Source organism: Ambystoma mexicanum, chromosome 2p (assembly GCF_040938575.1).
Source record: "Ambystoma mexicanum isolate Mex_15411 chromosome 2p, UKY_AmexF1_1, whole genome shotgun sequence".
NCBI lineage: Eukaryota > Metazoa > Chordata > Amphibia > Caudata > Ambystomatidae > Ambystoma > Ambystoma mexicanum.
Genome location: NC_090923.1, coordinates 811,475,991 through 811,503,583, shown reverse-complemented (window position 1 = coordinate 811,503,583; position 27,593 = coordinate 811,475,991). Strand labels below are relative to the sequence as shown.

The 27,593-nt window shown below is 47.4% G+C and overlaps 1 protein-coding gene across 2 annotated transcripts in view; it reads right to left on the bottom strand.

Moving 5' to 3' along the window:
* The window catches only part of LOC138566815 (aftiphilin-like), a 329,210-nt gene that overhangs the window by 28,483 nt on the left and 273,134 nt on the right, over positions 1 to 27,593 (bottom strand). For both annotated transcript variants that reach the window (XM_069644488.1, XM_069644487.1), the window contains exon 5: positions 18,257 to 18,373. In XM_069644488.1, coding sequence (XP_069500589.1) covers positions 18,257 to 18,373 — 117 coding nt within the window. The remainder of the gene's footprint in view (positions 1 to 18,256; positions 18,374 to 27,593) is intronic.

Genomic DNA, 27,593 nt, shown 5'->3' with positions numbered 1-27,593 from the left:
TTGGCCGATGTCCGCGGATGTCGCGTTACAAACATATAAAAAAAACACAACATTACACTTGTCAAAATTATCATACAATCTCTGGGGAGGTGAGGGATCATGTGGATGGGATGGGATATGGCCATAAGAAGCAAAAAACAGGTGGTTTTCACCGTAAAACGCTGCTAACGGTCCAGATGTTTTCGAACGGTCCTGTGACTTTTGGGGACACTTCAGATGTTCGGGAGCAGTTCTTGGATGGCTTATAACTTTGGCACCACTCAAAACTGCATGAAATTTAGAAATCTATTCTAGAACTGGTACCGAAAGGCTTTGCAAAGTTTGGTTGGATTCTGTAAAGTGGGGGCGAAATTAGAGGGGGGTCCCAAAATAATGTAAAGGCTTATAAATGTGGTGCCATTTGGCGAATCTGCACAAAGGTTTGCAAAACGATTTAATATCTAGATTTACATGTTCTTGCAAAGTGTGGTGGGATTCTTTCAAGAGGGGGCAAAATTAGAGGGGGGTCCCAAAATATTGTAAAGGCTTATAAATGTGGTGCCATTTGACAAATCTGTACAAAGGTTTGCAGAATGATTTTAAATCGAGATATAAATGTTTTTTTTTAAATTTGGTGGGATTTTCTCAACAGGGGGCTAAATTAGGGGTCTCAACATTTTTAGATGGCTTGTAACTTTCTATTTTTTCAAACAATTTTTTTAATTCCAACACTATCACCATACAGTTTAGCGAAAAATATGCATTCCATCTTCCCATATAGATACATGTTGTTTATTCCTCCCCTCCCTCACCCACTCCCCGTCACAAGCCTACCTCTCACTTCAGCCTACTTCCACCCCTTCCAGTGGAAGAGCTATCTTCCTTTGGTCTACCCTGATCAGACCGAGACAGTGTCGCAACCAGGTGTCTCCAGGCTGTTAATGTATCCGCTTCTTCCTCCACCCCTCTATGTATAGCCTTGTGCCATGCCACTGCCTCAGCGTTCACCCATTTCTGAAGATCATGCCACCAGGCTTCCGCCCTCGGCTTCTGCTTGCTTTCCAGCTTATTGCTATCCTGCGTTTGGCAAGCATGTACACTAGATCCTTGAGTTTACACACAAGTTAGAGTTTACGCGGCCTAGGGAACTCCCCTAACATGCAGGCCCACAGGGAATCTACGTCCAGAATTATCTCTTTTTGTGCCAAGAAGTGAGCCACCTCCCTCCAGAATCCCCTTATTTCAGGGCATGCCCAGAACATATGTACCATTCCTGCATCCACTTTCCCACATTTAGGGCATGCCTGTGCACCAGCATTTTTTAACTTGGCTATCTTCCTGGGGGTCATGTATTCTCTATGGGTGACATACAATTGAATCTGCTGCAACCTTACATTCCTAGATACCTTTTTATGGTAACCCTGTGCCCTAGTCCACAGCCCGTCATCCATTGATCCCCCCCTTCCTCACAATCCTGTCTTGCCTGGGTCACCTCCTTCCCAACCTTAGACATTAGCAGCTCATATATCCGTTAGACTTCATGGCCCCCTTCGGCCATGTCGTAGAAGGTTTCTATGGCAGCGCCCGGTTGCCGGGTCAACTCTACCTCAGGCCACCTACTTTTTTATCATTTTTACCATCCTAGCATATGTAATGTATTGTCCACGGTGTAAGCCTGTGTCTCCCACTAGAGTATCAAACGCTATCGCCTTCCCGTCTTGCCACACATCTCCCAAAGTTGCTACTCCTAACGGTTCCCACTGCTTTCTGATTGTCCCCCTCATTTGCCCCTCCATCCTGTCCAGTGCCACCAGCGGTATCTGCGGGGAACACAGCAGCGGGTTTTCCATTACCTGGCAGGCTCTCTGCCATATTTCCACTCCTAGATCTAGCAGTCTTGACCCCCCTTCCCGTTGCTGTTTAGTCAACCATAGCCACTCGTTCAAAAAGTAAGGGGCACCCTTGGCTCCAAGCAGTTTGGACTCCGGTGCTGGGTCTTCCGCTAACCACTGCACCACGTATTGGAGGTGGCTGGCTAGGTTTATTTATTTATTTATTATTATTTTATTCTTTATTTATTATTGAATATAGCTGAATTTATATCAACTTTTTCAATTTTTTTACATAGAAAAAGAAATTCATAAACATAATCTATAACAATGAAAAAATACATCTAATTTGCAATAGAAAATATCAGCCAGTTAAATGCTTGAATTGAGAGAAAAAAAAATGGTAAAATATTAATGAAATATGTCATGATGTAATAAAATATCTACAGACAGATTCATCATTGTAAAACAGATAGTGAAGCACCAAATTCATTCCATGTTCAAAGCCTTTAAAAAATTAACAGTGGCAATTCTTATGCTCATACATTCGGTTGCAGCCAAAGCGGCCCATCTATTACTTGGGTCAATTTGTGCAAAATACGCAAAATGATTCACAAAATGAACACTTCTCGTGCTCATAAGGGCCGGGCAGTCCAATATTATATGTTGCAGAGTTTCAACAATAGCGACATTTTTACAAAATCTGCACCAATTGAGATCTGGAGAAATTTGCTTCCTTCTTGTTTTAACCTGGCGAGTGGGCCAGATGTTGAGTCGCAATCGTAAGGTAGCAGATCTAATAGCAGCAGATGCAGCCAAACATAAATAGGATGCAGTTTCTCTGTATTGTTTAGGGCCAAATATTGCGGAATCAAAGTCTTTGTAAGTTAAACATTGGGTTCTAGTGTCAATCCAGTCCATCATATACACTTTCTTCTTTGCTTGTTCCGGATGGAACACGAGAAGATCAAGTGGTATATCAGCGTTCACCATGATCTTCAAAATATTTGTGGATCAGTTTTTAGGAAAAAAGTCTGATGATTTAAGTAGATAACTGGAAATAGAGGATAGTGTAGAGTTGTCACATGTGGATAGCAAGCATTTACGAAATAAGGCACATAGTCGCCAATTGTGAAGGGCCATTAAGGATATTAAGCCTAGTTCATAGCGCAGCAACGCACCAGGGACACATTGAGGTAAATGAAAAATTGCTCTCCAGAACTTGGCTTCTAATAAATTTAGAAAACCTTTAGGAATGATTTGCGTTTCAAGACCATAAAGAATGGTTGCTACAACGTTCTGGTTCCAGTAAGTAATGGCAGCCTTTATCGAAAACTTACCATATTTTGAAACAATTAAGCGTGTTTGACAGATTGCCATAGTTAACTTCTGTTTGACTTTGTTCAGGTGCGACTCTAGTGCGGGACAGCCATCAAAAATAAGGCCCAAATAAACATAATTGGGAACTATCTTTATGGGGATGCCCTCAATTTGCCAATTTAACAAATGCTTATGTAAACCTTTAGGAACAAACGTGACAATCTGTGTTTTACCAGTGTTTACTATCAGTTCATTTTCTTTAAAGTAATGGCAAAGAGCTGAGAGAAGGTTACGTAAGCCACTAGGTGTTTTTGATACTAAGACAATATTGTCAGCATACCACAAGGCACAAATTTTCACACCATTTAATTTGGGTGCATCAGTTGTGATTTTATCGAAGATCCAGCGCACATCATTAATGAAGAAATTAAACAAGGCTGACGCTAGAATGCACCCCTGTTTTAACCCTCTAGATGTGCAAATTGGAGAAGATAAGAAGCCCTCAGCGTTTAGTTTTATGTAGACCTTAGTTTTTGAATGGAGAGCGTAAATGATTTCAACTAGAGTGGAGGGACATCCCGCCCTGATTAGTTTATCTATGAGTTTAGGTCTTGAAACCCAATCAAAGGCGGAATGAAGATCCACAAATGCAAAATATCTAGGTTGTCTCTTATTCTGTGCTTGTTGTCTTATGGCGTTTAAGGTAATTAAATTGACACTAGTGTCCAAGCCAGCCACAAAACCTGTTTGGGCTGGATCTCGTTGACTAGCCAATATTGACCAGTCATTAAAGTCTCTGAGCACCAATCTAGAGAATAATTTTCCTGGAGCATCCAGTATTGCTATTGGACGATAACTCTTAGCATTCATACGATCACCTTTTTTATAAACCAGAATAATCACAGATGAACGCCATGACTCAGGAATGGTTTTAGTTTGCAAAATATAGTGAAAAGCATTATACAAGATTAACGCCCATTCTTTTATATGCTGTTTGAACATCCAATTCGTGAGCCCGTCGAGGCCTGCCGCTCTTGACGAGGATGATGACTTAATGAAGTTCTGAATGATATGTTGTGTACAACGCAAGCTCCAACATTTCACAGAGCTGCTGTTGTAGTTATAACAACTCATTTTAGAATCATCATACAGTGAAGTAAAATGAGTGACCCACACAGATTCAGATACTCCATTGAGTTGCAAATGGACTTGGGGAGCAGTATTGCATTTGTTCAGTAGTTCCCACACTATTGCAGAGTTTTTATTATAACAGGCTGCAAGAAAATTTTCACCATCTATTTGATACAATGCAGCTTTTCTGGACCGGATCCAGCGGCTGTATTTAGCTTTAGCAATATTGACGGCTTTGATCTGGGCATTCATGGGTAATTTTCGAAGATTTCTAATTTCTTTTCTGTAAGCTTTTTTTCTCTCACAGAGAGCTAAATCAAACCCATGAACATGTCTCTTAGATGGATTTTTAGGAACAGAAAATACATTTGCAAAGGTGTTCAAAACATCTATATAAGAGTCGGCTTTGAGTAGCTTTTGATTGATCAAAATGGCATCGTTCAGTGCTAAAAGTTTATCAGTTGACCATTTAAAGCGATTTCTGGCATTATTGATTAATAAGGTCTGTTTGTACCAACGGGCAGGTTTAAGGTAATTTTCAATTCGGACCGACCAAAATAATGCTAGGAGATGGTGATCACTAGCTGTCTGTTTTACAACAACAAACTTGTTAGTATTCATAAAGATACTATTGGACATAAAGATATAATCAATAGTCGATTTAGAAATGCCTCTCTCCCAGGTATTCATGGGAGGTATGTTGCCTATGATCGCACCGTTTGCCATTTTGAGATCAAGATCTTCCATGAAGGACAACCACCTCGATCCCTCACGATTCTTAGAGCTTGTACTAGACTCAAAGCAAGACAAATTCAAATCACCCATTACTAAAATTCCAGCAATATTGCCCTGAGCAGAGATAAGTTTAAATAGGGTCGAGAGAGCCATATAAAAGCTATCGTCGATGATGCCCAGCGGATTACGATAGAGGTTAATGGGAGTGTACATTTGCAAATTAAATGAAATCTTTACCAGTTGCATGAATTTGTTTGGGGCCTGCCAGGGGAAGATTTTGAAACCCTTGCTTGCTTTTACAGCAACTATCAGACCAGCAGTAGGTCTCCCTATATCACCTTGTTCTGCTGGGAGTAGAATAAGTTCATGGTCATCCCATATAGGAGGGTTATGAGCCACGTTTCTTGTAAGGCTACTATATCATATGTATTCAATTGCGTGTTTAAAGTCCATTGCAAGTGAGATGAACCACGCGTGTTCCAACTAGCGAGGGAAATTTCAGTTGAGTTGGTGCATGTTAAGACGGATTTCTGAACTCTGTCCTGGTGGCGCAGAAGTTCAGAAGGCCAACCTAATTACTTGGAACAGGGTAACCTCTGGACGAGCCAGACCAATCAAGGTAGCGATCGCGGCGGTCAAGACTAGGTCTCAAGAGGGGTGAGGGTGACTGAAAGCCCGCAATGAGCACACAAAGCAAGATCACTTACAAACTACTCCAAACAGTTGTTATATTAAAAATATATACACATTTATTTCATGGCCTTTAAAACAATGACCGTAGCGAGAAAATCACAATATGACGATAGTAAACCAACACATACCATATCAACACAATATATATACAAATACAACAAGTCTCAAGCGTTATATGCACGAAATGTGTAGTCCACCTAAAAGGGAGGGAAAACAGGCAGTGCGCAATAATGCTTAGACCCAGTTCGCCTTCAGAGGCACCTAACTAGATGGAAGTCCGAGCCCTGCGAAGAGTGGAGCCTTGTGCTCAAAAGTACCTGCACGCGCTGGTGCCAACGGGCAAAAGGAGAAGCTCTTCGAGGGAAATCAGGCAGTTCAGTTTAGTGCACAAAAGAAGAAGTACAAGTTCCATGACTCAAGCGCAGCCTCCACAGTGGGCAGAAGCAGAGCGCGAGTACGGAAAAGGGTGCTGTTTGACACAGCGGGGAAAAGCAATGGGCTCCTGCAGGAGGGCGACCAGATCCTAGCTATGCTACTCACCGGTCCCCGATGCAAGCAGACCCAGGCTTCTCCGCGTCAGTTTCAGCAGCTGGCAGGTTCAGAAGAGCAGGGAATGCCTCGTCGTCGTGTTGAGTAAAAAGACGTCCCAATCGAAGAAACCCGCACAGTTTGTTACCACAGCAGGGCAACGGAGCGGCCGTGTGTATCTGAGCCAAATGTACACTACTCACTTCAGACCTGGGAATGCCAAGTGTACGAAGCGTGTGAGAGTGACAAGGACTCGAAATACTACACAACCTGGCGGCGGTTACAGAGCAAGAGTCCCGTGTAAGCTGGTCAGTCAGCTGGATGGCCCAGAGACGCTTCCGAAGGCTTACTGGCAGGAGATGGTGAAGATGCCGAGAATAGCTGTTCCCGCTATTCCAAGGGTCGAAGTACCAGTACAGGCCTTCTGGTTCGATCAAAGGTGAAAAGGGTTTCACAAGGCGACAGCAGTGCAGAGGAGAAGTCCTTCAGCGGGTCACCAGCGATTCCTCGGTCCAGCCTCTTGGTTGCAGGATACTTGGCTCCTGTATTCCTTCGTTCGTGAGAACTCAGGAGATCGACATGGTAGTGGTGTTTCCAGCCCCCTCTTATCCACGGTTCCCTTCGCGCCAAAACGGAGGGGACCCAATGGGAGATCCGCTCATCAACACTCACACCATTCGTGGACCAATCACGGACCACGGTGGTCCCAGGCATTCACACCACCCTAGACTCTCTGGCACCCAGGATGTGTATTGGGACCAGACATCCCAGCCCACATCCTGGAGGCACACACAAGACATGTAGAAGCCCGCGAAAGCATCCGTGTTTCGCGGGAAAGTACATGCCCAAATAAGGAAGGCCCCGGGTCGGCTCGACCTGGGGAAGGTGAAGGGAGCAAGACGGTCAGCGGACAGGACAAAGGAGCCTCATGGTCTGGCCATTTTGGGAGCCAGGCCACCATTTTGGGTTAAGGGCGAGAAACGCGCTTAGAACGCCAAAAGGAGCTCAAAACACAAGAAACGATCGCTGCCACCATTCCCGTCCCTGAATCACTTGCACTGATCAGATACAATCCTAAACGAGTATCTAGGGCCTGTAGAAGGCTAGAGACCTAAGAGAGCTGTAACTTAGCTTACAGTGCCCTCTTGTGTCATGTTGCACGAAAGCCGCAACATGATAAAAGAAACTACGGGAAACAGCGTTCCCCGGTCCTGACTGTCTTAAGGGCATGTCAGTTTCCCCGTAAGAAAGGAGCGAAAGCCCAGAGGAGTGCGGCAGAAGGCTGCACTTCTCTGGCAAAGTCAAGAACAAGGTGAAAAACAACAGCAAAAAGTTTAGGGGTTGCCACATGGAAGGAAAATTACCTACAATTACGAAATCTTTCCTAACAGTGCATATTCGTGGTTATGAGTGAGAATTAGTGGAAAACAAAGAATCAGGAAATGATTCTTGAGTGCAGAAGTTGCAAGAGCACAAGGGTTCAGAGGCCGTGCCTGCAGTGGATTCATTGAAATCAACCTTCTTAATTTGCTGGCGTGCCGGATCTTGTGCTAATAGAAAGCCAAGATTGAATAAATCCATTCTGGCATTCCATAAGGTATTGCGTACAATTCCAGACTTTATCCATAGCCTAACAATGGAGAGGTTCTGATCACATAGAAACTCAATTTGATCTAAATCAGTAGAGGAAATGGCATCCAGTCCTTCTATGTCCCCAAAAATGTTAAGAACACTAGCACGGCATAAATCATATTTTGGGAATGGCCCATCTCGACACTTCAGAATCAGACTATGTAACAAATTACATTTTTTTGATAGTGCAATGCTGGCATCATTAGTGCGAGGTTTAGTGCCACCATTGCGAGACTCTGAGGTCTTCCTGCTGTTTTGTTTAGGAGGAGCTTGATTGCGATGGACATTAGGTGGTTTGGTACAGGTGTCTATTTGGGTTTTTGGGAGTAAAATTTCATTTCCAGTGATATGTTGAATGTTAAGTGTTTGGGAAGGTTGAGTACTAACATTTACAGCTTCGGGCAAAACCTCAGAGATTCTGTTGAATAGGTAAGTGTCAACTGCTGCTTTAAGTGAGCTTAATCGGTCATTATCCCCTGTTGTAGAGATGGTAGATGAGGGTATCTTACCAGCGCTAGAAGAGATTACGTCACAGTGTGCGGTCAGTGTTTGTGCAACCATAGAAGGTTGCCTAATTTGCACATTGTCAGGTTTAGCTGTTAGCAAGTGTACCAGCTCATTCAAGGGGTCATAGTTAGATGAAGTGTTAGACACCGTCTTGGGGACAATTTGGACTGGAGGAGAATCGCACGGCAATACTAGGTTTGCTGACATACCGGCCGTATCATTGTTTGTAGTTTCATTGCATATGTGTATTGGAGCCGCAGGGGAGTTGTCAGAAGTGTTTGTAGCACCCACTGGGGGACTCAATTGATGTTGTTTTTTTTATGGCACCCGAGGGTTTATGTCTTTGTGTGGCCTTGGATGACACATTTTGTATTTTGCCAGTGCTTGCAAATGTGCGACCAGTTTTTTGTGAATTTTGTTTTGAGCAAGCAGGCAAATTGGGGTTGGCCACTAATTGAACAGCAGTTCTCACCGGGGCGTCAACACTGATCCAAGACTCATTGTGTTTTGAGATCAAGGCATCTTCTACACATTCAATCAGCCGAATGATCTTGGAAAAAGCTGGTAACACTGGATAGGTGGATGGGGAAACTTTATATAGTGCTTCTAAATTTGAGAGACGTTGTGTGATGGTAGCTCCAGATTGTTCATGAGAGCTTTGAAGGGAAGACCAATAAGATTCAAGGGTGGTTATTCTTTGCTCCAAATTTCCTAAAGAGAGGCTTTTAGCGTTTTTAGGCAGTTTGTCTCTCATCGAATTGCTTATAAGGTCTAATTGTGTGGATTGACTGACTATTTTCTGATCTAGAGTTTCAAAAAGCTTGAATAGACTAGAAATAGTAGTATTAATAGCTCCCAGGGTAATTTCTAATAAGGCAGGGTTAGCTGGGGATGTGAAAGCTTGTTTTTTCTTATCAATGATAGGACAGCGACGAGGAGTCTGTTGAATAAAGGACACCTCGTCCTCCTGTCTTGTTGAGTCCATAGAGCATGGTTGTTCATAGTCAGTCAGAATTGAGACTCTTGAACTTTCTAGGTCCCTACACTCCGCAGGAATGAGACGGGGAGATGGTGAGGGCTTGTATAAGCTAACTTGACCCACGTCTTCAATAAGCACTGAGGCCACCGAGGTGTTCATGACAGACTTATCACGAACTAACTTACTGTTGTCTAGTAGTAACTCTTCACTATCATGAGTGGATTCTTCTAAAACTGTAGCAAATATTTGAAAAGGTTTAGTAATTTTGTTGGGAGAGTGAGGTACAGTTAGTAGAGTTTGATCTGAGATGGTAATACTCAAAGGAGGAATAATAAGGCATTTGTTAGTGGTAGGGAGTTTTGATGGACTCAAAACACTTTGAGGAGCCTTGGGTGAGGACAAATCAGTTGTTATGTTCCCCGAAGATGCAAAATCGATCGGATCAACTGTCGCACTACCACGTGGAGTTTTCTCGTAAAATTTGCGAATATCATGTTGAATGGGGGTTCTAATAGGAGGTGTCAAAATTATATTTTTCTTGGAAGTACGCGTACGACTTTTAGGCTTGTTCTGCAGTTTAGATATATTCAAATTCACAGGAGTTTGTGGGAGGCACTCGTGATCCGATAGGTTTTGCGTTGAGCATGGAGGAATACTCATAGGATCTCTAGTGATCTCCGATGGCATACCTGTTTTCAAGGAGAACATAAGTGGTTTACAGACAATTACTACGAGTAAGTGGAGTTTTCTGCTTTGTGTGTACAACAAAGACAATCAATTATTTGAGAGGACAGAATAAGAGGAGTGAGTTCAAGCAAGTGAAACCTTAATGCATGATGGCTGACTAGGTGATGGCAGCGTAAGTAAACAGTACCTCTAGCTGCTATGTGTCACGTGATAGGTCACGTGATTAGCGCAGGCCCCGCCTCCTCAGTACACTGTGCGAGTGCCTGCACCTGCAAGAGCCCCGTCTCAGCTCGCAGTGCAGGTCTGTTGGAATGATAAAAAACGAACGTTCTGCAAGGTAAAAGCAGCTTTCTGTTCCACACAATACACGCCGCTCGGGCGGATGGCAGTGCCTTTTCTAGCTGGTATGTGTCACGTGATAGGTCACGTGATTAGCGCAGGCCCCGCCTCCTCAGTACACTGTGCGAGTGCCTGCACCTGCAAGAGCCCCGTCTCAGCTCGCAATGCAGGTCTGTTGGAATGATAAAAATTGAACGTTCAGCAAGGTAAAAGCAGCTTTCTGTTCCACACAATACACGCCGCTTGGGCGGATGGCAGTGCCTTTTCTAGCTGGTATGTGTCACGTGATAGGTCACGTGATTAGCGCAGGCCCCGCCTCCTCAGTACACTGTGCGAGTGCCTGCACCTGCAAGAGCCCCGTCTCAGCTCGCAGTGCAGGTCTGTTGGAATGATAAAAAACGAACGTTCAGCAAGGTAAAAGCAGCTTTCTGTTCCACACAATACACGCCGCTCGGGCGGATGACAGTGCCTTTTCTAGCTGGTATGTGTCACGTGATAGGTCACGTGATTAGCGCAGGCCCCGCCTCCTCAGTACACTGTGCGAGTGCCTGCACCTGCAAGAGCCTTGTCTCAGCTCGCAGTGCAGGTCTGTCGGAATGATAAAAAACGAACATTCAGCAAGGTAAAAGCAAGGTAAAAGCAGCTTTCTGTTCCACACAATACACTTGCTTCCAAATTGGGCAACCTAATTCCCCCTTGCTCATACGGGTTCTGCAGCTTCAACAACGCTATTCTTTTCCTGGAGTTATGCCGCATGAACCCCCTACATATACTCTGTACTTCGGCGAAGAATCATTTGGGTATCATGTGCGGGATGTTCGCAAAATTGTGTAATAGTCTGGGCAATACCACCATCTTTAACAGTGCCACTCTCCCCATCATAGTCAAAGGTAATTCGGCCCAGAATGCCATGCTGCTTTCTATTCTAGACACTGCCGGTGTTCTGTTTGTGTTCCGTTTTGATCTTGTGTTATATATCTATTCCCAGGTATCTGAACGTCTCAGTTTCCCACCCTATCTGCAATACCGACAAATTATGCCGTGGCACTCCTACATATCTGCCTAGGGGAAAAATGCTTGATTTTTTGGGGTTAACTGTTATCCCGGACAGCATCGCATATCGTTCCATGACCTCCAAAATATACTGTAAATTCTCCTCGGGGTACCTCAGGTAAAACAGCATATCATCCGCATACATTAATATCAGATGTTGCCCTCCTCTGGTGCTGATCCCAACTTCCCCATATTGCTGCCTCAAATACGGTGCCAAGGGTTCCAGTGCCAGAATGAAGAGCATCAGAGACCACGGGCATCCCTGTCTTGTGCTTCTGCTTAGTTGCCACTGCTCTGATATCGCCGCTCCCGTTCTAACTCGGGCTAATGGTTTGTTGAATATCAATTGCACCCATTTCAGATACATCGTGCCAACCCCGTATTCCTTTAGGACCGCCAGTAGCCAGGGCCACTTGACCGAATCAAAGGCCTTCACCGCATCTAATGAGATTATTGCTATCTCCTGGGAGCTCCCTTCTGTCTTGTCTATGACGTGATAGAGCCTTCTAAGGTTGTCTGATATACTCCTTCGCGGGACATACCCCATTTGATCAGGATGTATGAGTTTGCTTATGACTGTCCTCAACCTTTTCGCCATCACCGCAGTGAGTATTTTGCTGTCCTGGTTGAGTATCGATAGCGGTCTATAGGACCCACAATCCATGTCCGGCTTGTTGGGTTTTAGTAGCGGGATGATGATAGCTTCCAGAAGAGATTCTGGCAATATTCCTGTCGAACGCCTCACTAAACATAGCCAGCATTGGGGGGAGTAATTCCGTTTTGTATGCCTTGTAGAACTCACTCAGGAGTCCATCTGTTTGTGGGGCCTTGCTTGTAGCTAGCGTCTTAACCACCTGTTCTAGCTCTTCTAACGTCAAGGGGGCTTCTAAGTTGTCTCTGTCTGCCGTATCCAGTTAGTGTAGAGTGATCTGTGTTAATGCTTCTAGCATGTCTAATTCCCCCACCCCCGTGATGTCTGCGTGCAGCTTCCCATAGTATTAAAAAAAACATTTGTTCACCCTTTCCTGAGTGTCTCGTATACGGCCATCTGCCCCTGCCATTGACCTGATCGTTTGCTTAGGGGTCTCACTTTTATATAGCCATGCCAGTAATCTGCCCGGCTTATCCCCCTCTGCATGCTGTCTCTCCACATATTTCCTGGTTACATAACCTCTCCCAGTGGTCCCTACACTCCCACTGTAGTTGGCGTATGGCCGTGCCCTCCCGCATTTTCGTTTCTAACTCCCTTTCTGCATTTGGCAATTCCCGTGTTATGCCACCTTGCAATCCTTTCGATTTTGAAATAGCCGATCCCTTTGCCACCACCTTGAAAGTCTCCCACAATGTCCCGGCTGATTCCACACTACCACTATTGCGTTGAATGACTCTCCTTTATCTTTCCTGAGGTCTTCTCTGAACACTGTATCCTTCATAGCCTCAGCCCTAAGTCTCCATGTCGGGACCTTTGCCCTAGGAGGCAAAAACTGCCATGTTACTATTAGCGGAGCGTGGTCGAGAGGACTATAGCCTTGTATTCCGTATGCATCACCCCCCCATTAGCTCTGATCCGATAAATACATAATCCAATCTAGTTTACAAATTCTGTGGGGGGGAGTAATGCGAATACCCCCTCTCCTGCCGGTGGTGCATTCTCCACACATCTGCCAACCCAAAATCCTGTAGCAGGTTGCCCAGAGCCTTCGCTGCTGGGGCGGGGCTCTCAACCTTACCATCTGACCCATCTGACCTATCTAGCTTCGGGTCCAAGATGCAGTTAAAGTCCCCTCCCCAAATAACTGTCCCATCCATATACGGACCAATCTTGGCATATAGGTTCCTGAAATAAGCAGTGGTATCTTGATTCGGGACATAAGTGTTAATAATGTTAACTTCTTTACTTTCCACCATCCCTCTCACTAGCACCATCCGCCTGTCTTTATCTATGGTAGACTGTAATAGCTTAAATGGGATGTGTGGTGCAATATTTATCTTTTGTCTCCTCAGGTACATCATAACCTTATTCCGTTTAATGTAATTGTTAAGGTCCCTCACGTTCCAGGTCGCTATCCTCAGGCCTCCCATTTTATCTGTTACCTACCCCCCTTCTTCCACCCGTACTTAGGGTACTTAGTACAATAATGGCTTAAACCTGTTTGTGTCTGAGTCTCAAAGTCATTGATACTTAGCTAATCTTTACACTACCCAAACCCATTAGTCCCAAGGCACGTCTGAAATAATGCTATTTCACTTATCCTTCCGTTCCTTGTCTGGTCTTCTGCGTCATCCGGGTAGTTCATCCTGTCCATCCACTCCACCGCATCCTCTGGTGCCTCGAAATAAATTGGCTTGTCTTTGTGCAGGACTATCAATTTCACTGGATATAGCAGTCTATACTTCAAACCTGATTCTCGCAACCTTCTCTTAACCGCCACAAAACTCAGGCGTTGCTTCTGTACCAGGAAAGTATAATACGGATATGCTGTAATAGACGCCGCCGCCCTGCTAATCGTTCCTCCTTTGCGGAAATGCTCCAGAAAATTTCTCTCTGTCCTTAACATTTTTGGCAATGATCGGCCTGGGCGGAGCACCTGGCAGCGGTTTCCTGGACAGGGCCATGTGCGCTCTTTCTACAGTGAACCCCAGGGTGAGCACTCCACTATCTATTTCCTGCAGTAGCATGTTTTCAAAGTAGTTCGTCGGGTCCGAGCTTTCCTCTCCTTCAGGGAGCCAGACTATACGTATGTTATTTCTATGTGCTCTTCCTTCCGCCTCTTCGGCTCTGCTTTCCAGGTTACTCACTCGATGCTGCAACGTGTAGATCACTTTCGCGCTCGCCGTGCAGGACTCTGTGTGGGCCTTCACCTCTTTCTTCTGTCCTCCTTTGCGTTCAGCTACAGTTCTACATCTTGCCTTAGGAGGTTGACATCTACACTCACGGCATCGATCTTGAATTCCAGGGACGTTGTAATCTCCACCACAGCTGCGTCAAGTTTGGACTATCAGGTTGACATCAGATCGGCAATGGGCTCTAGTATTTGCTGGTCCCCCTGTGATGGGCTTGCTTTCCCTGGCGTGCTCAGTTCTGCTGCTTTTGCTACATCCTCGGAGTGGCTTGGTTTGGTAAAGATGTCCAATGAAGATTGTTTCGCCTTTGATTTAACCTGTTTTGACGCCATCACTCCTCCACTGATTGTTCTGCCGTTGTTGGCTGCACGGCTGTTCAGGTTACCAGGTGCTTCTGTGGGTCTCTTACTTTGTCGACCGCCGTGGTTTGCTCTCACAACCTATAAGCTATTTCAACTGTTCTTGGTACCTTGTCGTGTGTGTGGCCTGATTTTACAGTGGGAACCTGCTTCACTGCCCCATACAGGTTGTCTCCTTATCAGCGTGTCACCGGACATAGAGTATCACTGTCACTGCTTGTGTTACACTTCATATGGCAGAGCAGCATGAGGTTTCTTGCATGTCCTTAGCAGCTGCGTTCAACAAGGCGGTATCTGACCAAGCGCAATAGGAGTGTTATAGCGCCTCACTGCCCTTCCAGTCACTGCGTGCGCCTCCTGAGCACTACAGTGGTGTACCTGGGCAATTGCGTGCCCTGTGATCTGTTCCGCAGTGTGGCTGAAGGGTGTACTGTCCTACTATAGCACAGCCCCGTACTTCCTTTAGCTATCTGGGGCTTATAGCCGTTCTGGCCGATGGTGTGTAACTCTGCACCTCCTCATCCAGTGCGCTGGGTCGTTTCCATCCCACACGTGGTATGTTCCTGCATTACTGTAGCCATTAAGGCGCTTCTCCTCCCAGCAGGGGCGGCATACAGTGTGGGCTCCCCCTGTAAGCTGCTGTGGGTTTGTTTATGCCCCTAGTGCAACTCCACTGCTCGTGTTCTTTGGGCGTCCGCTTCCCTTCCTCTGCTGGCGTATGCGTGTTCTAGACCCTGCTCTTCGTTCGTCTCCGGCACCTTTACCCTTATGCGTCCGTCTCTCAGTACAGCAGTTGGTCCTTGGTGCTACAATATCGCACTTATTGTATCCGCCGTGATCTATTCCTGGGTTTGCTGCGGTCCCACGATCCATCGTGCTTCACGGCTGCTCTGAAGAACCGTAATACCATATACTTCTCCGGTGCTAGGTTGGCTGCGGACCCGACAGGCGTGTGACTGTGCCTTCGGATCTCGCGTCCCCCTTTTTCTCATTTTTTTCCTGCACTATTAACGAGCCACCAGTCCTCCACAGTGACCGTTGTGCATGTATGCTAATCTTCCGGTCTAGGGCTACAAAGTTGCCTGATCTTGTCTATGCACTTCTTCCAATACTGCGTAGATCCCCAGCCGTGCCAGTCAGCACTTCCAGCCCCTTTTCTAATTTCTTGGTGCAGCGTAGGGGATACCCTGCTCTGCAGGTTCACATCCAAGCTTTCTCAACGTATTGTGTCCGCTATCAGTCCGTCCTCGATCCGCTGGCATCCCAACGGCTCATCGTCTTGTTACGTTCCTTTGTTCCTGCCGTCTCATCATCTCGCCATTTTGTATCCACAGGCTGTGAAACTTCACCGACCTTGAGCACCAAGCTCTGAAACCAAGACGTCCTGCAGGCCAAAAACATACTCCAGTCACGCTCTGCTTTTTCATGCATATGCACACATATTTTCCACTATGACAGCCACATGTGGGTGCACTTTCAGCACGGATCAGTGAAGGATCGGCTGGAGCTCCTCCGGGAACACGTCCGCTTAAATGGGCTTGTAGCCACGCCCCTGCCATGGCTTATAACTTTGTTGCCATTTGACGAATGTGAACAAAAGTTTTCAGAAAGATTATAGACCCAACCTTGAATGTTTGTGTAAAGTCTGAATGGACATGGGCGGATTTCAAACAAACTCATGTAAGGAGCATTGGCAAGGACCTGAAACATGGTTTTGCAAACGTGCCTGTGTTATTATTTTTTGACAAGTGTCATACTGTAGGTACAAAAAAATAATGATATGCCTTTGGTAACTGAGGTATAGCCTGTAGCCATGAGCAGTGGCCAGATTGTCTGGTTCATGGTATAAGGTCATGACCTGGACAATCTGCCTACTGGCCTTGACCGCAACGGAGGAAAAATGGTGTTTAAAGGGATAGTCCAGTAAAAAAATGTATTTAAAAAATAGATAGGCAACATTAAAAAAAAATACTAGCACTTTTTTTTTAAACTTCCTATGTAAAATGTTGAGCTATTCAAGCTCAAAATTCGCAAAAGCAAGCACATGGGCGCATCCATTTTGTGAAATGGATGCCCGCCTGTGCTGGCTTTTGGTTTTGCGGCACTAAGGAAGGAAAAGCCAGCCAGCTGTAGTAAACAAAAGCTACCGCTGGGTGGCTTTTCCTTCATTGGTGCTGTACGTGGAGGACGGGGACCTTAGAAATAAAACCACAGCTTTAAAAACGTTGTATTTGAAGCGACCGCAAACATAAATACAACGTTGTGTTTGAAAACACTGCGGTTTTTCTTTCCAAGTTTCTCAGGCTCCTCCGGCTCGGAGGAGCCTGAGAAACCCGGAAAGAAAAACAGCAGCATTTTCAAACACAACCGCGTTGTGTTTCTGCCTGCTGTGGCTATCACTTTGGGTCTCTGGTGCTCCCCCGCGGTGGTGGCGCGAGTTATGGTTGCTTAGTTTACCATAACTGGAGAAGTTCTGAGGTTTTTTTTCCGGATTTACCTGTCACCATAACGTCTCTGTCACAATGTTTTTCCATTGAATTTCATAGGTTTTTATCAGTGCAACTTAACCATAACCTCCCCTTAACTACGTTTTTTCATTTAATATATATATATATTTATATTTGGAATAATCTATTATGCTACACACAAACAATAAGCTCCTGGTGGCAATACTGCAATCACTATAAGCCAACAGAATGACGGCTAGCAAAGCTAGGATTGAAGTGCTTGCAACACTGCAAAGCAGACTGCGTCCTGAATCGAGATCAAGATGCCCTTTAAAGTATGGTACCCTTTTCCTTGGCAGACGCCTTGCCCTGGTACTGCACTGGACTGGGGAGCAAAGGTGATACTGGCCTGCAAATACTTTTGTGTTAGGCAGATTCACTTTGGGAATAATACTATCAGCAGAAAGCAGTGTTATTCCTGACTTTTCTGTCCCAGTTATAAACGCAAGTCCGAAACCCTTTCAGTTCTATGAGGAGAATAGCTCATAAGTGAAGAGTCTGCTTCAGACATGGGGCCAGCCTGCAGTTTGCAAGTTCAAATCCCGGCAGTGCTTACTCAGCATTCCCCTTCCGACGCCGATACATTGAATATCGTTAAACTGAGTAGCAATACTAGGCAGGGGCAATGCTAAGTCTGGAAAAGATCAGGGGCTAAGCTAATGTCGGTACTGGCGGGGCTCGGGGCTAGGTGGCATTTTGGTTGTAGCCCTTGAGTTTCTATCTGGGGCTACAACCAAAAGACCCGGGGCTATAGTCCCCCCAGGCTCCCCTAGCAACGCCTCGGATACTAGCTATGTGTTAGTGGATGGAAACGAGAGGAATCCTATATATGAAGTGCTATGAAAAACAGTGATATTATTATGCGTAATCTCATTTCCTTCTGTTTGCTTTAATGTTAGCATGTGCCTTAGATACCAACCTGTCAGTTAGCATGCATCTTTATCTGTGCGGCAGAAATTACACAGTGCTGTTAAATATGTTAGGCACCTTGCCTCCACACACAACCGGTGACAAGTTGAAGTCTCCAATCAACTCACAGTTATACCCACTTCATCACATGATCTTCCTGAGTTATAAACCAGGTGCCAACCCCTTTCCTTTTAATCTATGAGGAATATTTCCTGCACGGCTTACCTTGGTTAGCTTTAACTCTCGATCATATCCAGAGCTAGAGACCAATAGCTTGCGGCCTTCCATTTTCTTTGCAATGATTGGCGAGTCCACCAGTGGTTTAGGTCTGGTTGGAATTTTCTGTCAACAAAAGTAAAGTCAGACATGAGTACAACACGTAGGGATATTCCTCTTACATCTGCTCATCACTCCTGAGGCCCAGACACAGTCACACCAACGTCAGCTCTCACCTGACTCCAAATCTGAATGGCTTTTTACTCTTGTTTAAAATCGATATCATTTGAAGGTGATCAAGAAGTACCCAGTGTGATGAAGTAGCCTGCCTTATTTTGGGGACATCTAGTGGGATGACCAACGGAGCATGGTGCTCTGAGCTAGTGGATGATAAGTCATGGAGTCGTATGGGGGGATCCCTTGGTTACCCCCATATAGTCCCCACTATATGACCAACATGCTACTGGCCCCTTCAGAGATGTACATTTGCCTACGAATGGTTAAATAGTCCCCAATGCAATCTGCCGGAAAACAACCACCACAGGCCGATATACAGTTTTCGTTCCAGTATATTTGCAGCAGACAGTGGCCCCTGAAAACTCCCTGCGCATGCAGAGGCGGCTCCGTTCCTGGGGTGAACAGTCGCTTGTAAGCACAGAAACATGCACTCCCATTCCAAGATGGCAGATGCAGTGTTTAAAGCTGTGTTCCAACTCTAACACAACTGATCTGAGGGCTATGATTAAGGAGAGCCAATCCAAATCGTGCACAATCAGACTGCACAGCTCTAGACCCTCAATCGAAGCCCAACCCAGGTTATTTAGAGTCTGGCCCAGTAAGGAGAAGTATGTACATTAAATAGGCAATTCAGCAGAGAAGGGTGAGAAGGAAGTCGAAGAGGAAGGTGTGGAGGAGGCCGGAAATAAGAGGCGGAAAGGAAACATCAGGAGGTGGCAGAAGGAGAAGATGGGGGGGGTGGGGGAATAAGCAGGTGAACATGAGGAGGTGGCAAGAGGTGGCAGGAAGTGAACATCACGCAGTGGTCTGAGGAAGATATCCAGAGGTGGAAGGAAAAAGACAGCAGGAGGAGGCTAAGAAGCCGAAGAAATCCAACACTTGTGAGCTACTATAAAATTACTAGAGAAGGAACGAGAGGGCAAACATCACCCCCAGGGCAGGGACTAGAGTTTGAGAGCCCATTTAGAAGAGGTTGAGCCCACAGTGGGAGGAGGAACAAGCATGTGCCATGATGTCGAGGAGAGCCACGACCAGAATAGGAGTAGAAAAGAGCTATGATGGATAGAGATCAGACCCTTACGGCAGGGCGGTGATAAGTGAATGTAGGAATTCAGTGTTGCAGAAGAGGCTGCTTGTTGCATAGACAGAGATCGAGAGCATGTGAGAACATTACCCCAAGCTAATTTACGATGGCAGTGCAGCTTGAAATGCAGATTGGACCGGGAAGGATCAGTGGTGCTCTCTGCCGCAAACTGAGTTTGACTGTGTTTTATTAAAGTGTGGGGTACAAGTGGTTGTGGTAGCCCGCCAGATGCTAGTGTAGAAGGCTCACTGGTGGATAAGCATGTTCTCTGTGCCCACTTCTGTCAATGAACTTGCCGAGCCCAGTGATGGCTGGGGATCAGGCTCAGGGATCCTCACAGTAGGAATAATATACTCTCCACGATGACAACTCTCTTTTATAAGGCCCTCGAAAGTTCCTCTGTGGAAACTGGGGTCTGCAAACACAGATGGATCTGTCTACCAAAAAAACAGACGCTCCACCTGCTTTCATGGTTAGTGGCAGAGACTCAGCAGCATCTATGGAATTTACAGGGGGAATCGGAGAAGAGATATTCTGGGTGCCTTTTGAGAAGAAGAACCAGAGAGACCACACCAGGGAGAAACCCAGAATTATTGGGAATTGAAGGAAACCGTTGAACTAATGCAACTGTTCACATTTTTCTTGGTTTGAGTTTTGCCCAAAGAGGAGTTATTTGTCTTTAATAAAAACAACTGTGTTCTCAAGTTTGTGTTAAGACTCTTTGTGGACCTCACGCGGCTAAATGACACTTGATAGAGCTCTTTGCCAGCGTTGACCTGTCTAGCTTTGCATTGGTGCAAGCCGACGACAAGCGGCCGCAAGAGTGGCAGATGCTGCACTATATGAGGTCTCTTTGCATTCTGCATAACCGAGTGTGTGGGCTCTATTCAGTGCCGGCCCAGTTACAGTGGAGTCTAAGCTGATTGGCATGGGCAGATACCCATGGTAAAGTAGGGCATTTCCACTCTGCCATGCCAACCCCTCCCTTCCTGCACTGGTCATGAAGCCTGACTCTGCACTAGGGATCGCTGCCCCTGACTTTTCAGGGGGGCCCTAGAAGCCCTCATTGGCATTGGTGCTGTCATGGTCCACTGCTATGGCACGGTGAGCTGGCCCCTAGGCAGCACATCAGTATTTGCCGCTAAATAGCAATTCGATACTCCCTGTCATTTTGGGCAAATCAAAAACTGACAGAAGTTCAAGAAAAATCTACTGGTGTTGCTATAAACACTGGTTCTAGATGATTTGGCCGAGATTACTGTCTCCAAGTAGATTTCATTGCATTTTTTATTTAATGGGTGATTTTGCTGCAAATACATGCAGGGGCCTCCTGCAGACCTCATTTACCCCCTACACGCAATATTAACCTAAACCCACCCACCACATATATTTGGCGCAAAATCAGGTAACAAAAACTCATTTAAATCTACTTCGAACAAATATACTGTGGCAAAATCTACCATTCCCATAAACAATATTAACAAACATAAACACTATACAAATGTAGCAATGCAATGAGTGCTTCACTAACTCCATACCCTCTCCCAACCCCGCAATAATATTATGGTGCACAATCGAGGTAAATGGAAGGAAAGTGCATTCTGCGCCAATATTTCACACATGTATTTTCATATCCCTCATCAAAACTTTGGCTTTCTGAGCAGGTATGCTGTGCAGCACAATATGCAGGCTACTAACTTATTATATTTATAAAATGCTTAATACTCAGAGGTTTTTAAGCGCGGACCTGGGGATCAAATCTGTGTTGCTCGGTGTCGTCTTGCTTCCAAGACGAGCACATTGCCCCTGAGCTATCCTCCCGAGACCAGACCAGACCAGACCGAGGAGAAGTCTTGGTCTCACTAAAGGCTTTTTTGGCCTTTTCCTCTCAATCACAATGTCCTCCCCCTTAGTTAGGGCTTTAAGTGCGGTAAGAAATCGAGCGGGGTGATCTCATTGGGGGCGTGGCTTGCGGAATGGGCATGGCCTAAAACAGTACACAAACCATAGTAAGGTACGCAAACAAATATATAAATGCATGCAGGCATTTATATATTTGTATGCGTACCGGTGATATGGTTTGTGTACTATGCAAAATGATCTGTGTGGGTGAGTGGGCACTGCTAATTTGCAAAAGGTATTTGAACAAATGTCTGTTTTGCTGTTTTGTTATTTATGTGGGGTGCAGCCCACTGTGAAGTACCACCGTGCAGGGTACTTATAAGTAAATGCGAAAAAAGAGACCAAGGCGTGTGAGCCTTCGTTGTGGGCCGCACACCCTAATGCCCAGAAAGGGTTAATCTATTCCAAAAACAAATATGCATATATATCTCTTTCTTGTTTACAATTCTTTAGTGGATTAAAGTTGAAGAAAAAATATCAAATTCATTTGTGGCAAATAATCAGTTTTTAATCCAATGAAAAGTACCAAAACATGGTACACATGTCATAGCGAAGGGCAATGAATAGGCCTATGCATTTCGGACCATCTGTCCTTCATCTGGGCCTCATGCCCATGCTTTTCACCAAAGATTCCTTGTGGTGTACACCACTGGTGGAAATGGAAAAAATGTGGTGGGGGATCCCACAACACAGAGGTGGGGGGGAGGAGTTTGGTGATGGGCTGTGCCCGAGGGAGCGTGGTCTAGAGGGGGGCAGGGCTCGTAGTGGACATCCAGCAATGCTGGAATACTTAAAAAAATTAAATAAATAAACACCCGCGAGGGCAGCATTGCCTTTTACCACGGCTTTGGCACTGGTGTGTAATGCACAATGCTCGCTTTTGGCACTGGTGTGTAATGCACAATGGTCGCTACATGTACAATCAGTTGTGCATGTAGCGAGTATTGTGCATTACTCACCAGTGCCAAAGGCGTGGTAAAAGGCAATGCTGCCGTCCAGGGCCGCCGGCCTCAGCAGCAGCAGCGCCCTGGCCGTATAGGAGCCTCACACAGGGGGTAATTAATAGAATTCGGCGCACAAGTGGCGCACGCGGATGGCGCACAGTGTGCGCATGCGGCAGTCTGCGCCAGCCACGTGCGCCAAAACCCATTTCAGTGCACAGCGTATTCATGGATTTCAACATCCAGAACCAGCCGTGGCGCAGAGTGGCGCTGCGACCCTGCAGCAGCGCCAGTTACGCCCCCAACCCCGCCCTGTGCACTATGAACAGCGCACAAATCCCATACATGGCGCACAGGTAAGTGGACCAGGATACAGCCCCGCCAACCACGAAAACGTGTGTAAAACTCCCAGCGCACCCCTCAGAATACACGTACACCTCTCGCGCTAGCGAATTCGTGTGTAAAACTCCCCGCGCACCCCTCCGAATACAAGTATCTCTCTCGCGCTAGCGAATTCGCGTGTAAAACTCCCCGCGCACCCCAGGAATACACGTGCCCCACTCGCGCTAACAAATTCGCGTGTAAAACTCCCTGCGCACCCCCAGAATACATGTACCCCTCTCGCGCTAGCGAATTCGCGTGTAAAACTCCATCCTGTGGTGTGGGCAGCCTGTAGGCCATGCACTGGGGTGATGGGCTGCCTGTGGGGAATGTTGAGGGTGGATGGGCTCATGTGTGTATTTCGAGGGTTGCGTGGGGATTTTTACACTTGATTTCGCTGTCCCAGCGAGGGTACGTGTATTCTGAGGGGTGCGCAGGGAGTTTTACATGCGAATTTGCTAGCGCAAGAGGGGTACGTGTATTCCTGGGGTGCATGGGGAGTTTTACACGCAAATTTGCTAGTGCGAGAGGGGTACATGTATTCTTGGGGTGCGTGGGGAGTTTTACACGCGAATTCGCTAGCGCGATAGGGGTACGTGTATTCTGAGGGGTGCGTGGGGAGTTTTACACGTGAATTCGCTGGCGCGAGAGGGGTGCGTGTATTCTGAGGGGTGCGCGGGAGTACCACACGCAAATTGGCAGTGTGGGTCCTCCCAGGTGTGCCCTCTCCCCCCTCCCCAGGCCCTGCAGGCAGCCCACACCACAGGGGACTACCCTGCACCCATGCCCATGCCCTGCAGGCAGCCCATACACCCTGGCCATGCCCCGCATCCAGCACACATGGCACCATGCACTAGTGAGCCCCGACTCATGTCCCCCTGCACCCCCACATCCCCAGCATTGACGGGCACCAGCCAGCATGCCCCGACTCATGTCCCCCCCAACATGTCATCACGATCCACAATCATGGGCCTTATGGCCACCCAAATCACACCCCACGGCACCCCTGTCCAAACACCCAACCAAGTATTCCATCCACCCCACATAGAAATGCCAATTACATGATACAACCCAAATGGCAAGTATGCACATCAACATATGTCCATCACACACACACAATGGGTGCAAGTGAATGAGAAAACCCACATCGTGACATGCATGAAACCAATGACAGAAAACCATGCATTGAAGTAAGAAAAAAAAATGTATTGAACACAAAAGCAAGGGAATTAAATGAAATCACACAACAATGGAAATAATAAAGAAAAAGCAGCATGTCCAAAAAAAAAAAAAAAGATCATGAAAGCAGAATCCAAATAAATCCAAATGAAAATGGGTCCAAAGTGTCCATCCAGCAAACCAAATCCAAACAAAAAAAATAAGAATAATCCATTGCTCCATGGTGAACCAAAAAATGATGAGGAATGCAGCCTTCAACTATATACAAAGATGAAATCCAGGGTACATAAGCCCAACTATAGAAAGGAAACCTACAAAAAACCCTATCTAATAAAGAACTATCTACAAAAAAGGTGGGGCATAGTCTAAGCGCCCCAAATGAAAGAAAACCATAAATGAACCTAACACTAACTAACTATATACAATGGTGGTGGGCAAGTCCTACGGCTCACTAGTTGATTTCCTGGGCCAGGGCATCATCAAACTCTTGTTCAACGTCCTGGAGGCGGGCCTGTTCCCTGACCCCGAGGTCTCCCAGGGATAATGCCATGTCCACCTCCAACCCCTTGCGAATTCCCTCGAGGCACTCAGCCCGCCTCAGCGCCCTGACCATTGTGAGCCGTGCCTCCTCCGCCCGCTGCCGCTTCGCATCTATCCGCTGGCCCAACCGCTGCCACACGGAAGACACACCCATTCCAGGATCCTTCTGCCCTCTGGCCGATGCCTGCCCCTCTGATGTTGATGGCCCCGAGCCATGATGCCTCCCACGTTGAGCCTGCTGCTGCCTCCGACACAACTGCCTCTGCCAGCACAACGGCATCCAGGCTGATGGAATCCACCGGTGCCGTCGTGCACATGCCCTGCCCGATGATGCCGGCACATCCTCCATCTGCTGGGGTCCAGTTGCTGGGGTGCCCACCCCTGCTGGACCTCCGACTCCCGACTGTGGCAGGGATGGGATCTCCACCGAGCTGGCTGCGTTGGTCGGGGCAGGTCCACAGGGGGCCCTGGTGGCATCTGGGCCGGAAGACGGCATGGAGAACGACTGGCGCATAGTCTCCACAGAGGAGGAGAGGGCCGCCAGAGTGCCCAACACATGTACGAAACCCCCGACTAAGGCCCCTCCCAACTGTGCCACGTTGGCATGCAGCTCTTCGTGATGTCATGCGTGCTCCAGGAAGCAGGCACGTCATCACGAATTGCACGCGTGCGCAATGCGACACCAATCAGGACGGTCTCCATAGGGTCACGGGTCCCCTCGTACGCAGGTAGAGGAGTGTCAGATGATGTGGACCTCCCCCATACCTGCGGACGGGCCTGGGATGGGGCATCCCTGCTGGTGCATGGTGGTGCAGCCACAGTGTCAGGGACAGTGACATGCACAGGCCCCCCCACGGAAATCTGTGCTGCCTCCTGCCCCTGGACTGCACCACTTGCACCAGTGGTACCACCCTCACCAGGCCCCATGTGCGGCTCAGTAGCGGCCTCCTCCTCCTCTGTGCAAACCACCAACCTGGATGGCTCCACACCGTCTTCCACCGCTGCAAGCCCCTGTGGGGGCTCACCCACCCCTTCCGCTGCAGCCATAGTGGCAGATGCGGCACCAGTCCCCTCGCTCCCAGATGATGGTAATTCCTGGGAGGGTGACTGGGCCTTGCGTCGCTGGCCGGTGGAGGGATCCCCGCCGCTTTGCTCCACAGCGCCGTCTCCGCCCTCTTCTTCACTTGGCCCTGTGTAGAGGGAGACATAGAACACAAGCATCAGGCTACTGGACAATAGTCCCCTAGACAGGAAGCAATAGCGCATGGGTGGCACTGTCAAACGTCACTTCCATCATTGACCTCCACAACACATGGGTCAGTGCAGGCAACACACATGCAGAAACAGGAACGGCGCATGCAAAGAACATTTGCATACATGTCCAAGGAACTATTGAAACAGACGGTGGTGGTTTGAAACTCACATGCATCATGGCTCATACTGATCACATTCACACACATCGCCGTAGTTTCATTCATCTGGCCTCGTACACCCCAGACACAGTGGAGACAAGGATGACTAGGCTGCATCAGTAAATCAGAACGTTGTCACGGACATGTGTCATGCATCCATGGCGTTTGCAAGTCACACACACGCTATTCAGACACATAGACATGTACACCATAGATGTCCTTGACAGCAGCACCCATCTCTCACACCCCATCCATGTCCAACAACCGAGACAGGCATGCATTCATGTGTGCATTCCGCATGTTACCCTGCATGTTGCATTGTAACAAATGCACCATCCATGTGTTTCACGCATGACTGGTCTTACATGCAGCACCATGATGTCCCTGCACACACACACACATCCATACATGGCCAATGTCACACATGCAGGCAAGTAGCTGACTACCAGCACACTGCAACATGCCCTGTTTCACAGAGCAATGCATGGCCACTTACCGCTCACCTCCAGACAGGCCTGCATCCTGAGGATCTGGTGGTGAAGCACTGGGTGAATGCGCTTCAGGACCCTCATCTGCTGGTTGGTAAGCTAGCCCCGCCGCCCCACTGCATCCTCTGCCTCTAAGAGGCGCCGGACCTTCTTGAGGGTCCTGGACTTGTAGTCCTGCCAGCGCTTCTGGACGTGTTTCATGTCGTGGGGTGCCACCCCCTCCGTGTTGATGGCACCCACTATGTCCGTCCAGATCCTCCTCCATCCTTCCTTGTCGGCACGTGATGGTGTGTAGAGGGCATCATACTGCCCCAAGCCTTGCTCCACCAGGATGCCAACTTCTTCGGAAGTGAAGCTGGCAGCCCTCTGCCTCTCTGGCTGGGGGTTGCCACTGGTGCCGGAAGGTGTTGTGTCGGACATGGAAACCCCCGAGGCAGGTGTGGGTGGGCAACTGGTTCCTGGGGCTGGGCTGTGGAGTGATGGAACACCAGTCGGGAGTCTTCTGTTCCAGCAGGGGTGGTCACTACAACTGGACCCCTGCAGATGGCAGATGTGCAGGCACCAAATGGCAGGGCACTGTGGCAGCAGGCAGGCAGGCAGCAGCAGATGGCTCGTGGGAGGCTGCTCAGGGGTCTGGGGGGCAGGGAAATGGCCTTCTGGGCAGGAGCGTGGTCTTCCATGTGTTGTCGCATGGCCAGCTTGATACGGAGTGATTTGGCACTTGAAAAAACAGCATGTCAGCGTGTAATTCGAGGAAAGGCCCTTAGCGCGTCTGTGACGTGACACGCTCGGGCGTTCCCCTGGCATGGGTTGAAAATCCCACGTGGGTTTCCATCGCTATGTACGTGCTTTTCGTGGGAAGCGGTGCGTGTGTTTTCCAGGCGTTGGGGTTCACATGCGATGACTTCACAGCGCGTGGGTGTTGGCTACACGTTCTTCTTCTACACGCAAGGCAGACGGTGAGTCGCACACGCTATTTTTTCCCACTGCGGGTGTCCATGTTTGTCACGTACCCTTTTTTTTACGGCTATACTAGCCTGCGTGTTGATCGTGTACGTATTTTTTGTGTTCCTGGCTGCCACAGGGCACTGCGTGTGTTTTTTTATACGCACGTGGACAACAGGGGTCGCTTATCTCTTTTTCTTCCTTTTCTGGGATGCATGTGCGTTGCGTGACACGTCA